Source organism: Balaenoptera physalus (assembly GCF_965194825.1).
Source record: "Balaenoptera physalus genome assembly, chromosome: 13".
Taxonomy (NCBI): domain Eukaryota; kingdom Metazoa; phylum Chordata; class Mammalia; order Artiodactyla; family Balaenopteridae; genus Balaenoptera; species Balaenoptera physalus.
In genome coordinates, this window is record NC_138892.1 from 38,153,835 (window position 1) to 38,169,556 (window position 15,722).

Genomic DNA, 15,722 nt, shown 5'->3' on the forward strand with positions numbered 1-15,722 from the left:
AGGAATGAAAAGAAATAAAGAGAGCCTAAGAGACCTCTGGAACAACATTAAACGAAATGACATTGACATAATAGGCGTCCCAGAGGGAGAAGAGAGAGAGAAAGGACCTGAGAAAATATTTGAAGAGATTATAGTTAAAAACTTCCCTGACATGGGAAAGGAAGTAGCCACCCAAGTCCAGAAAGTGCAGAGAGTCCCAGGCAGGATAAACCCAAGGAGAAACACACCGAGACACATAGTAATCAAATTGACAAAAATTAAAGACAAAAATTATTGAAAGCAACAAGGGAAAAACGACAAATAACATACAAGGGAACTCCCATAAGGCTAACAGCTGATTTCTCAGCAGAAACTCTACAAGCAAGTAGGGACTGGCATGATATATTTAAAGTGATGAAAGGGAAGAAACTACAACCAAGATTACTCTACCCGGCAAGGATCTCATTCAGATTTGCCGGAGAAATCAAAAGCTTTACAGACAAGCAAAAGCGAAGAGAATTCAGCACCACCAAACCAGCTCTACAGCAAATGCTAAGGAACTTCTCTAAGTGGGAAACACAAGAGAAGAAAAGGAACTACAAAAACAAACCCAAAACAATTAAGAAAATGGTCATAGGAACATACATATCAATAATTACCTTAAACGTGAATGTATTAAATGCTCCAACCAAAAGACACAGGCTTGCTGAATGGATACAAAAACAAGACCCATATATATGCTGTCTACAAGAGACCCACTTCAGACCTAGGGACACATACAGACTGAAAGTGAGGGGATGGAAAGAGATATTCCATGCAAATGGAAATCAAAAGAAAGCTGGAGTAGCAATACTCATATCAGATAAAATAGACTTTAAAATAAAGAGTGTTACAAGAGACAAGGGAGGACACTACATAATGATCAAGGGATCAGTCCAAGAAGAAGATATAACAGTTATAAATATATATGCACCCAACAGAGGAGCACCTCAATACATAAGGCAACTGCTAACAGCTCTAAAAGAGGAAATCGACAGTAACACAATAATAGTGGGGGACTTTAACACCTCACTTACAGCAATGGACAGATCATCCAAAGGGAACATTAATAAGGAAACACAAGCTTTAACTGACACAATAGACCAGATAGATTTAATTGATATTTATAGGACATTTCATCCAAAAACAGCAGATTACACTTTCTTCTCAAGTGCACACAGAACATTCTCCAGGATAGATCACATCTTCGGTCACAAATCAAGCCTTAGTAAATTTAATAAAACTGAAATCATATCAAGCATCTTTTCTGACCACAACACTATGAGATTAGAAATCAATTACAGGGAAAACCCGTAAAAAACACAAACACATAGAGGCTAAACAATACGTTACTAAATAACCAAGAGATCACTGAAGAAATCAAAGAGGAAATCAAAATATACCAGAGACAAATTACAATGAAAACATGATGATCCAAAACCTATGGGGTGCAGCAAAAGCAGTTCTAAGAGGGAAGTTTATAGCTATACACGCCTACCTCAAGAAACAAGAAAAATCTCAAATAAACAATCTAATGTTACAAGTAAAGGAACTAGAGAAAGAAGAACAAACAAAATCCAAAGTTAGTAGGAGGAAAGAAATCATAAAGATCAGAGCAGAAATAAATGAAATAGAAACAAACATAACAATAGCAAAGATCAATAAAACTAAAAGCTGGTTCTTTAAGAAGATAAACATAATTGATAAACCATTAGCCAGACTCATCAAGAAAAAGAGGGAGAGGACTCAAGTCAATAAAATTAGAAATGAAAAAGGAGAAGTTACAACAGACACCGCAGAAATACAAAGCATCCTAGGAGACTACTACAAGCAACTCTATGCCAATAAAATGGACAACCTGGAAGAAATGGACAAATTCTTAGAAAGGTATAACCTTCCAAGACTGAACCAGGAAGAAATAGAAAATATGAACAGACCAATCACAAGTGATGAAATTGAAACTGTGATTAAATATCTTCCAACAAACAAAAGTCCAGGACCAGATGGCTTCACAGGTGAATTCTATCAAACATTTAGAGACGAGCTAACACCCATCCTTCTCAACCTCTTCCAAAAAATTGCAGAGGTAGGAACACTCCCAAACTCATTCTATGAGGCCACCATCACCCTGATACCAAAACCAGACAAAGATACTACAAAAAAAGAAAATTACAGACCGTTATCACTGATGAATATAGATGCAAAAATCCTCAACAAAATACTAGCAAACAGAATCCAACAATACATTAAAAGGATCATACACCACGATCAAGTGGGAGTTATCCCAGGGATGCAAGGATTCTTCAATATATGCAAATCAATCAATGTGATACACCATATTAACAAATTGAAGAATAAAAACCATGTGATCATGTCAATAGATGCAGAAAAAGCTTTTGACAAAATTCAACACCCATTTATGATAAAAACTCTCCAGAAAGTGGGCATAGAGGGAACCTACCTCAACATAATAAAGGTCATATATGACAAACCCACAGCAAACATCATTCTCAATGGTGAAAAACTGAAAGCATTTCCTCTAAGATCAGGAGCAAGACAAGGATATCCACTCTCACCACTATTATTCAACATAGTTTTGGCAGTCCTAGCCATGGCAGAGAAGAAAAAGAAATAAAAGGGATACAAATTGGAAAAGAAAACGTAAAACTGTCCCTGTTTGCAGATGACATAATACTATACATAGAGAATCCTAAAGATGCCACCAGGAAACTAACAAAGCTAATCAATGAATTTGGTAAAGTTGCAGGATACAAAATTAATGCACAGAAATCTCTTGCATTCCTATACACTAATGATGAAAAATCTGAAAGAGAAATTAAGGAAACACTCCCATTTACCATTGCAAGAAAAAGAATAAAATACCTAGGAATAAACCTACCTAGGGAGACAAAAGACTTGTATGCAGAAAACTATAAGACACTGATGAAAGAAATTAAAGATGATACCAACAGATGGAGAGATATACCATGTTCTTGGATTGGAAGAATCAACATTGTGAAAATGACTATACACCCAAAGCAATCTACAGATTCAATGCAATCCCTATCAAACTACCAATGGCATTTTTTACAGAACTAGAACAAGAAAGCTTAAAATTTGTATGGAGACACAAAAGACCCTGAATAGCCAAAGCAGTCTTGAGGGGAAAAAATGGAATTGGGGGAATCACACTCCCTGACTTCAGACTCTACTACAAAGCTACAGTGATCAAGACAATAGGGTACTGGCACAAAAACAGAAATATAGATCAACAGAACAGAATAGAAAGCCCAGAGATAAACTCACATACCTATGGTCAACTAATCTATGAGAAAGGAGGCAAGGGCATACAATGGAGAAAAGACAGTCTCTTCAATAAGTGGTGCTGGGAAAACTGGACAGCTACATGTAAAAGAATGAAATTAGAACACTTCCTAACACCATACACAAAAATAAACTCAAAATGGATTAGAAACCTAAATGTAAGACCAGACACTATAAAACTCTTAGAGGAAAACATAGGAAGAACACTCTTTGACATAAATCACAGCAAGATCTTTTTTGACCCACCTCCTAGAGTAATGGAAATGAAAACAAAAGTAAACAAATGGGACCTAATGAAACTTCAAAGCTTTTGCACAGCAAATGAAACTATAAACAAGACGAAAAGACAACCCTCAGAATGGGAGAAAATATTTGCAAACGAATCAACGGACAAAGGATTAATCTCCAAAATATATAAACAGCTCATGCAGCTCAATATTAGAGAAACAAACAACCCAATCCAAAAATGGGCAGAAGACCTAAATAGACATTTCTCCAAAGAAGACATACAGATGACTAAGAAGCACATGAAAAGCTGCTCAACATAACTAATTATTAGATAAATGCAAATCAAAACTACAATGAAGGGGCTTCCCTGGTGGCGCAGTGGTTGAGAATCTGCCTGCCAATGCAGGGGACATGGGTTCGAGCCCTGGTCTGGAAGGATCCCACATGCCGCGGAGCAACTGGGCCCATGAGCCACAACTACTGAGCCTGCACGTCTGGAGCCTGTGCTCCGCAACAAGAGAGGCCGTGATAGTGAGAGGCCCGCGCACCGCGATGAAGAGTGGCCCCCGCTTGCCGCAACTGGAGAAAGCCCTCACACAGAAACGAAAACCCAACACAGCCAAAAATAAATAAATTAATTAATTAATTTAAAAAAAAAAACTACAATGAGGTATCACCTCACACCAGCTAGAATGGGCATCATCAGAAAATCTACAAACAACAAATGCTGGAGAGGGTATGGAGAAAAGGGAACCCTCTTGCACTGTTGGTGGGAATGTAAATTGATACAGCCACTATGGAGAACAGTATGGAGGTTCCTTAAAAAACTAAAAATAGAATTACCATATGACCTAGCAATTCCACTACTGGGCATATACCCAGAGAAAACCATAATTCAAAAAGACACAGGCACCCCCAATGTTCATTGCAGCACTATTTACAATAGCCAGGACATGGAAGCAACCTAAATGCCCATTGACAGACCGATGGATAAAGAAGCTGTGGTACATATATACAATAGAATATTACTCAGCCATAAAAAGGAACAAAATTGAGTCATTTGTTGAGACGTGGATGGATCTAGAGACTGTCATACAGAGTGAATTAAGTCAGAAAGAGAAAAACAAATATCGTATGTTAATGCATGTATGTGGAACCTAGAAAAATGGTACAGATGAATCGGTTTGCAGGGCAGAAATAGAGACACAGATGTAGAGAACAAGTGTATGGACACCAAGGGGGGGGGAAGCGGCTGGCGGGGGTGGTGGGGGGTTGGTGGTGGGATGAATTGGGAGATTGGGATTGACATGTATACACTAATATGTATGAAATGGATAACTAATAAGAACCTGCTGTATAAAAAAATTAAAAAAAAAACAAAACCTGATGAACAGTTAGGTCAAAATGGTATAGTGGAGAAGCACTGGACACGCAGTCTGGAGAACTGTGTTCACAGCATAACTCACTCTCTGTGGGCTGTGAGCTTCATGAACTTCAATTTATATCTTGGTAATTCAGTTTCCTCAGCCATAAAATGGGAATGAGACTTCCTCACTATTTATTTAGAAAGCAAGATGAAATAATGAATGTGAAGATAGTGTCTGAAATTTGCTAGAAAGTTAATAAATGTAAGACTAATCTTAATGGAGTCACTAAATAGTTTGCTCAGAATCAGTGCCATGATAGTAAATTAAAAATGCAAAGTCATCTGTCAGCAATAACATCTTGACTAATTTCTGTCGTTGGTTATGAACACATGATTGTTTCAGTGCACTTACAGATTTATATTTTCTTTTTTCACTAAGCATAAAAGCATTCTGTTCTATTATAGAAAGTTTTGATGACAACTACATAGCAGAAAGCTAAAAACAAAATCCACTGATAATTTTACCACCTGGAAATATGTAATGTTAATATTCTGAAATATTTCCTTCTGATCTTTTTTCTTTCTGTAGATAGCAAGCTAAATCTCTAGAAAGATAAACCAGATACATGTTTTGTTTAAAAATGGTATGATGTTAAATGTACAGATTTGATTAATATTTTGCCTTGTAATATTCATGAGTATAGGATTAATTTTAAATATATATGTTAATAATATACAATGCAGAATCTTTGTTACTTTCTTCTTTTCTCCATCAAAACTATGCCATTTATATGAAGAAAATTTTTTTATGGAAGTGTTTATTGTTTTCTACTTGTTGCTTATTTCCATTCTCCACTTAAATAATATACTCAGAGAATATCAACATTTAAGCGGGCAGCAATCAGAGGAGAAAACATTTATCTGTAATGCCAGCCAAATGTAGCAATGAACTCTTTCATCTTGATTCTAAACTAAGTCTACTCTGAGGTCTTTGAAGTACCCACTTGGTTTGAAGCCACTCAGAGAAACTTAGCACAATAAGTGGTTTGAAGCAAACAAAAATATAAACCCTAAACCTTTCCCAGCTTTGCATAATCATCATATTCATTTACTTTTTGCTAAATTTGCCTTTGTGGAGATTAGGTTAACCAAACCTGTCTCCTCATTTTGTTTTTCTTTTTGATCTTCTGACAGTGCTTTACCAGCCTGGTGCCAAATTTTCCCAAATATTTACATGCATTTGACAAGCATCAATTTTATTACTGAGTATCACTGTAAAGAATTTAATGTTAATATGGATCTATTACTATTTACTATTTTTCAAAATTATTTAAAAATATTTGTTTGTAAGTTAGAGTAATGGAATAGTTGAATTAAGTGTCTTACCCTTCTTTTTAAGCAAACTTTATTGTGTCTAAATGCATAAATTAATAAGAGAATGTTAGATAATGTTATCAAGTCTTAGATACATTTATTATTTATTATTTTGTAAGATACAAGTGCATTCTCTTTCTTCCTCCTATTAAATAAGTAAACTTCTTAGTCTCTAAATAGTATATTTAAGAATTTTTTTTTTTGATTGTTGGTGGTGGTTGTTGGTTTTTTCTTATGATGTAGTATGCTCAGTCTAAACATTGCTATCTGGAACGAGAGTATGAGATCTTTGGAGTTGTTCACAAAATTAGCCAAATTTAAATTGTTCTATATTATTAATATGTTATCTTACTAATGTTAAATTCAATATGATGTATCTGATACATTTTGAAATATATTTTATACACTCATCTGAGCAGCATATTATAATATGTATTTGTTAAGTACCGTGTACTAGCATTTTTTTAAAGTTGGAACCAAGTTAATTTAATAACAGCAATGTACATATAAATAACAGCAATGTATAGTCATCTAGGCCATGTTTTCTATTCTCTACACTCAAAAGTTTATATTTTGATTTTTTTTTCTTCTGCTGGAATACATTTTTTTAATCTGGAATATGTCTTCAAAATTTTTTGTTCCTCTTTCAGGAATTTGCTGCACTGACAAAAGAATTAAATGCCTGCAGAGAACAACTTCTAGAAAAAGAAGAAGAAATTTCTGAACTTAAAGCTGAAAGGAACAATACAAGAGTAAGTATTAAACTGCCTCTGCTTGGAATTAATTCCATGTATAGCTCAGTGCCTTATCTCTAGTATACTCATAGAAATATAAGCCTTTAAAAACTTGAGCAAGACTTTAAGCAGACGCCAACTCATGGTCTGTTACTTAAATTAAAGGAGAATATACTGTACTACAAAACTCAAAACAGGAAGACAGGAAACCTAAATTACAGTCTCGGCTACTAAATCATTATGTTGCCTTAAAAAATGTTAGTATTTCTTCTGGTCTTTGCTTTATTCGACTTTAAAAAGAAGAGTTGTATTTCAATAGTGAGTTTCAAACTGTTGCATTGGAGTGGGTGGGCGATACTTCAGAAGCTGGTGGTGGGTAATGGGGGAGGGCAATGGGTTTGAGAGGGGAGCATGAGTTTTGACTTTGGGGTGCTATGAGGGCATGACCTGACATTCATCCTCACCTCACCCCAGAAAAATAACAATTTTTTAAAAGGTGTTAAAAACATAAAACCACTGGAACAGGACTCTCCTAATTAAAAGAGGCACACCTTTTCTATTTTAGAAGATCATTAAGGAGACTTCCAGTTCTGATATTGTGATTTTATGAACCTGATGGAATTTACAATATTCTGTTCTTGGAAACCCATGTATTTGTTTAATCTCATAACATGCCATGTAACATTAAAGTTTAAAATTCCATCAAAGATGCTATATTTTCTAGTTTGGAAGAAAAAGTCACTAAATTTCATAAAATATATAAATCGCCGTATTACCCATAAATAAGAGAAGTTCCTCTAGTAAAAGAATGTAGAGAAAAACCACTTTGGTGTGATAATAGTTCAATCTCAATGTGAAGTAGGTGAAAATATTTTAAGTGTTAGAGCTATGGCAGATTAATGCTGAGAAGGTAAGTTACAGTTAACTGTATATTCATTGCATGCTTGGTCTTAGAGAGTAATATAAAAATGACAGCTCCACAAACAGTCAGCTTGTGCCCATGGAATGAGCTTGTGCCCATGGAATGAGAGATACCATTGCATGCATAGTAGTTATATGATCAAACTTAGTTTCTTATTTTTCAGGGTCTTACTTTAGGGTAAAGAGTATTCACAGGGTATGTACGTAAGGAATCGGTTTTCATTGAGACTTTGATGAGCCAGTCACGTGGACTGCCTCTTATAGGACATAACAAGAGCAATTTAGATCATGTTACCAGGTGTCAGATTAATTTTTTCTGTCTCTTTCTCCCTCTATATATTTTTCCCACCCTTGATTTTTAAATTATACTTTTTCCATACAAATTTAAAGTGTATTCTGCCATGAGATTTATTCTGCCCTATTTCACTATTTTCTATTTTAATGCTTTAGGCAACATTCCCTAGTGTAACTCAATACAGCCCAATGTAAAAGCACGAACAGGAAGCTAAAAATGGAGGGAAATGCAAACCTCTCAGTAGACTTCCAACTAATCTTATTTAAAATGCACCAGAAACTCTTTTATTAGCCATGTATGTATTTCTCCTTTATTCAGCCCTTTAATCCTTTCTACAGCCCTATGAGGGAAATATTATAATTATACCCTTTTTACAGATGAGGCAACTGAGCTCAGAAAAGGGCAGATCACTTACCAGAAGTCACACAGTTAGTAAATAGCAGGGAAGGGATTTGAAAGCTAAGGCAAACTAACTCCAGAGCCTGTGCCCTTCTCCATGAGGCCATCAGCACAATTACTCAAGTTAGATCCATGAAGAAACTCAAAGATTTACTACAGTTTAGGGGAAACATTGCCTAAGAGTAGACCACTGTAGTATGGAGTGTGTTATGCCTTCTTGATTGTGACTAATTCCAGAGACTGGGAGGTTTGGCAACAGCATCCTCACAATTTTCATCACATTACACCCCATGAAGCTTGGAACTACCTATCGTTATTGCATCTGCAAAGGAATTTTTGGTAACAAAGAAAGCAAAGCAAGCTGTACTTGAAATACCCATTCAGGAATCAAAGTGAGAGAAGTACAAATATTAAGTTCCATTAGGGTAATAGAAACTGAAGCCATTGATTTTTAAACATGAATCATAACTACTTTGAAAACATGAATCAAGCTGGAAAACATTTTTCTACCTTTCCTAAAGCAATGATGTGGAGGATTTTTGTTGTTGATTATGTCAAGGAAAATAGATTTATGAAACCTTCCTTGTGTAAAATATTGATTATATAACAGCTTCTTAAGTTACATAACCACCTCTCACCCTCCCCCACCACCCCAAAAATACCCAGGGCTGAAAATCAGACCACCTTCTTTCTTCCTCCATAATGCCCTGCTAAATTGAGAACATCCAAATAAAATCATCCTAATGTTATCCATGATTATACAAAAATTAAAACTTCATAAATTGTAGTGGGTATTTACAGAAACATTCAATCAAGTTTTATTGTTTAATGTTTCCATACTACCAAAAATGTAGAAAAAATGATGAAACAAATTTTGTTATTCCTAAAACTTCTCTGACCATACCTAGGCAAGTTATACTTACAGAAAACAGCATTCCTGCCATTATTTCAACATCCTCAAATTGACTGCTAAAACTTATGTTTTGGCAGAATTATCTGAATTAATGAAAAAGTAAAGGAAAACTAGAAATATTAATATAGTTATTATTTCTTAATATCAGAGTAGAAAAGTTTTGTTGTTGTTTCATTGTTGTTTTGTTGTTTCAACTGTTTTTGTGCCTGAAGATCTCAAAGGATGGTTTATATTATTAACAATGTTTCAGAATGCAACTATTGTATGACTTTGAAAGAGAAGTTAGGGTTTCAAGAGCTAGTCTTAATGTCAGTTATGAATAATTACACTGTAATTTCATCTCATAGGTTATAAACTAAAAAAAGAACAGTTATCTTTAGTTCAAATTAAAGACTGAATTTGAAACATTCCTTACTATGCCTTTTTGTTTTGAGCCAAAATAATTATGTTAAGTAAATGTTCAAATACAATCAGACACCTGCCATTAATAAAGAAAAGCTTCCCATTCTTGACAAACCTGTTTATACAAGTTAACCAATTCCGTCCAAACTTATTTCCTCGATGAGTAGAACGTACAATCCAATTGAGAAGGGAAGACCCTAGTAGTTGAAAGCAGGTGAAGATATGTGTGTGCATGTATGGATTCATGTATACATACTTATGAAAGTGCTACAACAAGATATGACTGATACAAGAGTGAATAAGATAGGACATATACCCTCCCAACAGCTATTTCAATGTGGGACTCAAACACGTACATTAGAAGACACATAGGGTATCTAAACCATACTTGAGAGTAAAGGATGCTGAGTGGACTGATCATGAAAGCAATCAATTTGAAGGTTTTCATTTTCAGATGTTAGTATTGTGTTATGTGACCATATTACAGAGGCCAAATTAATTTACAGGGCAGAATGCATTTCTACTTGAAAGCCATATGTGATTGAAAATAATTGCACACAAGGTTATGTTGAATTCAGATCTAATGGAAATATTTATAGTTTTAGAAATTTAGCTTAAAAATCCCCAGTGAGGCAGTATGTGTATATGCATATACGATATGATATGTTTGTGTGTATACATATGTAGGCTGTGGTCATTTAAAGTGAATTCCAACATAGATGAATGGCCACTCACATAGTCCCTGCAGTCCTTTGAGTGTACCAAAGAGAGTGCCTTCTGCAAGATTTATGAAACATTAGACTAAAGTTTGGCTCCCAGCAAAGGTGTACAAAGTAGTAGACTGTTAGTGGCATCTTAGGTAAGTTCCTTTTTATTTGTATTTTCATTTGAAGTTTAAAGCTATAGAAACATGCTAGATTAGAACATTTTTGGCCACATTCTCCAAGATACATAATGTACATTCATTATTACTTCAATTCAACAAGTACTAAGCATATATTATATAGAATATTTTCCTAGGCATCGAGGAGTATTCAGAATAAATTTTTAAGCCCTTAAGGAGTCTGTTTTATATGAGTAAAAACACAATTGGTTGTATTGTTATACGGATGAGAGTTCCTAATTGCACAAAACAACACAGTTTGCTATTTTAATCAAGAAGGCATTAATTAAAGCATATAAGAAATCTCTAAACTGAACTTCCAGGCACAATTTCTAGGACCATGTTTCTTAGCTTTGTAAGTTTATTTTACACCCCAAGTCCCAGAAACATGCAGCGTCTGCTAATACCTGTGCCGGCAAAATGGATGTCCCATGCCCAGAATGTTTCCTCATCTGGATCCCCTCAGAATCTGTCCTGTGCAGGGAGCTCTGGTTGGCCAGCTCGTAAGTCACATGTCTGCCACCTGGTGGTAAACATGCCTGAGAAGTGTTCCTTGAATCCTACTGTGGGAAGATGGCATTCAGAATGTGGGGACCTATCAAACATGGAGGGTATATTCAAAAGATTTGGGGAAACCTGAAATGGCAGTCTGCACTACCACCCAGATTTTATCATACCCTTTTTTCATATTAAAATTCTAAATAGCAATACTGATATGTATCTACCCAACAATACAAATAGACTTCTTAAACAAAAATAAAATCACCCTTTATCAAAAAAGAAGGTTCGTAACGTCTAGTTAACTGCATCCAGCTTCGTGTATGGGGTTCTTCAGTGTGTACAGTCTTGCTCTCATTAAATCACAATCTTAATATTCTGTAACCTATGGACTACTTTAAATGTTCATCAGAATCAACATAACCAATATAAAATAGAGTAAAATGGTAAAAGTATAACAAGAAAATGGGAAAATAATATATACTATGTGTATGATACAATAAAAATAGAAAGATCCTGTTTTCTCCAACTCGTTACAAAGTCCTATTGGCAAATAAAAATTCCAATTCTAAACCTTGATTCCTGGACCTGGGTCTATACCCATATATATCGGGTCTGAAACTGAGAGAAACTGAACCTTACTTCCATCACTAATTCTGAGTGTATACTAATTGCAGGATGATAGCATCCCAACCTAGCTATGTGTTATCTCTCAATTTAAATTAAAATAGATTCTTCCTTGGGTCACTTAACCATTCTTTAGGATCATCTGCTTCTGAACGATGTGATAGCATGGTGAAGCCAGGGCTGGGAGCATCAGTCAATTGCATTAGCCCTTTCACTGTAAGATGAGTTTTTTTGGGCAGAAGTAATATTGTGTATGATAACAGGATATTAAGCAAAAATCTAATAAGATGGTGTTGCTGGTAGAGGCAGAGCCACTAGAAAAGGCAAATCCATATCCAGAAAAAGTTTTTATTACAGTAGCAAAAGACAGCCGCCTCCCTGATGGAAGGGATTTGATGTAATCTGCTTGATTCAAGATGAGTAGTTTGTTTCTAGGTATATTGCACCATGTCAGGGCTTCAAGGTTGATGGCTACAGCAAGTAACTTGGCTATTCAGCTGGGGTGGTAACCCTATCAACTTTAATGATGAGAAGCCCATTTTGTCAGGTCAATGAATAACTTCTATCCCTGAAACCATGGTCACTATTTTCTGCCCATTGAGCAAATGCTGTGGTGGCCAAAGAAATGAGTCAATATCCACAGGATGAATCATCTTGTCTACCAGATTATTGAATGCGTTTATACCAGTGGGTACCAAAGATATAGTCCTAGCTTAGAGCTAATACCCAAAACAGTTTTGTATTCTGTTTTCCTTAGCTGTTACCATGCTACATGGTCACAGGTCCCTTTAGGGAAGATTTTCTGATTATCTATTGCTTTATAATAAACTACCCCCGAATTTAATGGCACAAACAATATTTTACTATACACACAGTTCTGTGGGTCAGGGATTCAGAAAGGGCACAGTGGTGACAGCCCTTCTCTGCTCCATAAGGTTTGGGCTCTCAGCTGGGATGACTTGATGGCTAGTGACAGGTAGCTGATTTATTTTTATCAGAAAAAGCAAAAAGCACTGATATATAGTGTTTGTTAATTTCTGTGGTGTAAATACTCCCACTGTGGCTGTTTTCAAACTTCCAACATGTTGTCACTAAATGCAGAGTTGGGAAAAGATGCACAGTAGTGAACCATTATATAGTATTTCTACTATCAAATACCATTGAAGTAAACAACCCTATGGGCATGAGTAATAGTATAATATAGTAAGATAATTAGGAAGTGATATATTTTGAGCGTTTACTATCTTTTAAAAACATTTTATTTAATTATAAGCTTACATAATTTAAGCTTTAACAATAACTGTGCTTAGCTACCAGCTCACAAGATTTCTGAAAATGATCCTCTCTCACAAGATAGTATGGACCAGCTTTAGCATATGATTTTCAGGTGGTGACTCAAATATCTGGAGGCTGAAAGATCTACTTGTGAGATAACTTCTTTGCTCTTGTGTCTAGCACCTGGGCTGGAGTGACTGAAGGACAGACAGATTTAACTGGGACTTTATATCTGAGAACCTCCATATGACCTCTGTGGCACAGTGGTCTCAGAGTAGTGAGTTTTTGTGTGGTGGCCCTGGGACCTAAGAACAAGTACTCCAGCGAACTAGTTGGAAACTGCATTGCCTCTTAGGACCTAGACTCAAAAGTCACAAATTGTCACCGTCACCATACAACACAGGTTGATCAAAACAGTCACAGGCCCAACCAGATTCAAGAGGAGAGAACATAGGCTATGTTTTGCCAGGCAACTACTTAATGACTGAGTCATACATGGTCATCAAGACAAATAAGATGACGCTTATCAGTGAAGCAGAGCAACCCATTGGAATTTGGTGGATAAGGTAAATCAGATTCATCTGAAACTTTCTAAATTTCCTTTTTCTAATTCTTGGTGGTACCTTTTTATTTTCATAGTAGTGCCAACATTTCCAAATAAGACACCTGGTAAGGCTCTGAATTCATCATACATTGTAATTCAGTGACCTCTCCTAGATCAGGCTCTTTATCTTTTTTCTGTTATGTCTTGGGACCTCAGTAAGAGGCTGTTATGAGCAGCCATAGCAACTATTGAGTTCTCTGAGCCTTGACCTAAAATTTAAAACCTTATGCTTCTCATTTTCTTTCTTTAAACTCCTCAGTGCAGCTCAAAGCATCCAGCTCACCTCACTGTCCTTATATTCTTCCTGCCCTTCAAAATGGTCTTTTGTACATATGACTCAGTCCATCAAAGCCTTACTTTCAGAGACACCCCATTTCAGGATAACTCAGGTGGTAATTTCAGTAGCTATCCATGAACCATGGAAGACAATGCCCCTTTTTTGATGTTAATCTAATTATTACTTTGTCAAATCTGTCTGGGTCAGATATCCCATATTCCCATTTGTCTGAAGAGTTGTTACTTATAGCCATAGCTGTTAAAAACTACTGTTTTAATCAGGGTTCATTTATTCATTCAACCAAAAATTTATGAGCATTACTATGCCAATCTTCTAGGCACTGAGAGATACAGCAATGGACAAAATAGGAAAAAAGTAAATAAAAACGCTTCATTTCCTCATGGGCCTTACATTATTTTTTGGGAGACAGACTTAAACAAGATAAACGTATAAAGTAAATAGTGAATTAGATATAGACAAATGCCAAGGGGGAAAAACAAACTGGAAAGGAGATATTTCGTGCAGAGGGTGACTAGGGAAAGCCTTGTTGAAAGGTGAGATTTGACGAAAACCATGAAAGAGACAGTGTAATGAGATGGTCATGCATATGTCTGAAAGAGAATGTTTTAGGCAGAAAAAAACAGCAAGCACAAAGGCCCTGATGTAATAGCATGGATATCTGATAATGTTAAAAAACAAAACAAAACAAAGCTACGAGGAAACCAAATCAGCTAGACTGGAGTGAGCAAGAAGAATAGGAGATGAGTTCAGAGAATTGAGATCCCTTTGGTACTTTTAAGGACTTTGGCTTTTACTTGAGCCAGATGAGAAGACCTTGAGGATTTGAGCAGAGGTATGAATGACCTGGCTTCCATTTTAACTTAAATAGTGTTTTGAGAATAACCTGATGGAAGGATGAAAGCAGGAGGACCAGTTAAGAAGCTACTATAATAATTTGTGGGAGATAATGGGTATTGGGCCCAGGTGGCAAGTGGATGTAGTGGCAAGTGGTTAGATTCTGGAAGTTGTAGGAACATGGAAAAGATTGATTTTAAAGACTGAACTATAAATTTTAAGATGGGTAAGAAGAAAGTGAAGGCAAGAGTACGGTGAGAAGTAGTAATAAATTCCTACGATAAAGAGATGGAAGGTGCAAGTATTTTTAGAGTTTGAGCATTTAAATAACTGAACTAAACTAATGATTTGTGAGTTGTATAATAAAAACTGAAATTAGTTGCATTTATTGATAACAGTAGAGTCTATTGTGAAACCATAATTGTGAGTTACTGAAATAGGGGGGAAATTGAGACCATTGGAGTACACAAAGTCTAGAAATTTAGATGCCAATATGCTGGAGAAATCGTTTAAATGAGTTATAAAAATCACCAAGAATTACAACTGTTGTAACACTGGAAAAATGACAATAATCTAGTTGCTAAGACATTCAAGGAACAATGACCAGGGTATGGCAGATGACTATTAAAATGAAAGGTAGCAGTCAGTATGACCTGATGTACTGTCATAGCATTCTTAGTTGCACATAACAGAATTCACTCTCTAGCTAGTTTAAGTAGACAATGAATT

The 15,722-nt window shown here is 35.7% G+C and overlaps 1 protein-coding gene across 15 annotated transcripts in view; it reads left to right on the forward strand.

Annotated features, from left to right (window-relative positions):
* PPFIA2 (PTPRF interacting protein alpha 2) overlaps positions 1–15,722 on the forward strand; it is a 466,902-nt gene that overhangs the window by 273,216 nt on the left and 177,964 nt on the right. For all 15 annotated transcript variants that reach the window (XM_082418868.1, XM_082418877.1, XM_082418875.1 and 12 more), the window contains one exon: positions 6,961–7,062. In XM_082418868.1, the coding sequence (XP_082274994.1) occupies positions 6,961–7,062 (102 nt within the window). The remainder of the gene's footprint in view (positions 1–6,960; positions 7,063–15,722) is intronic.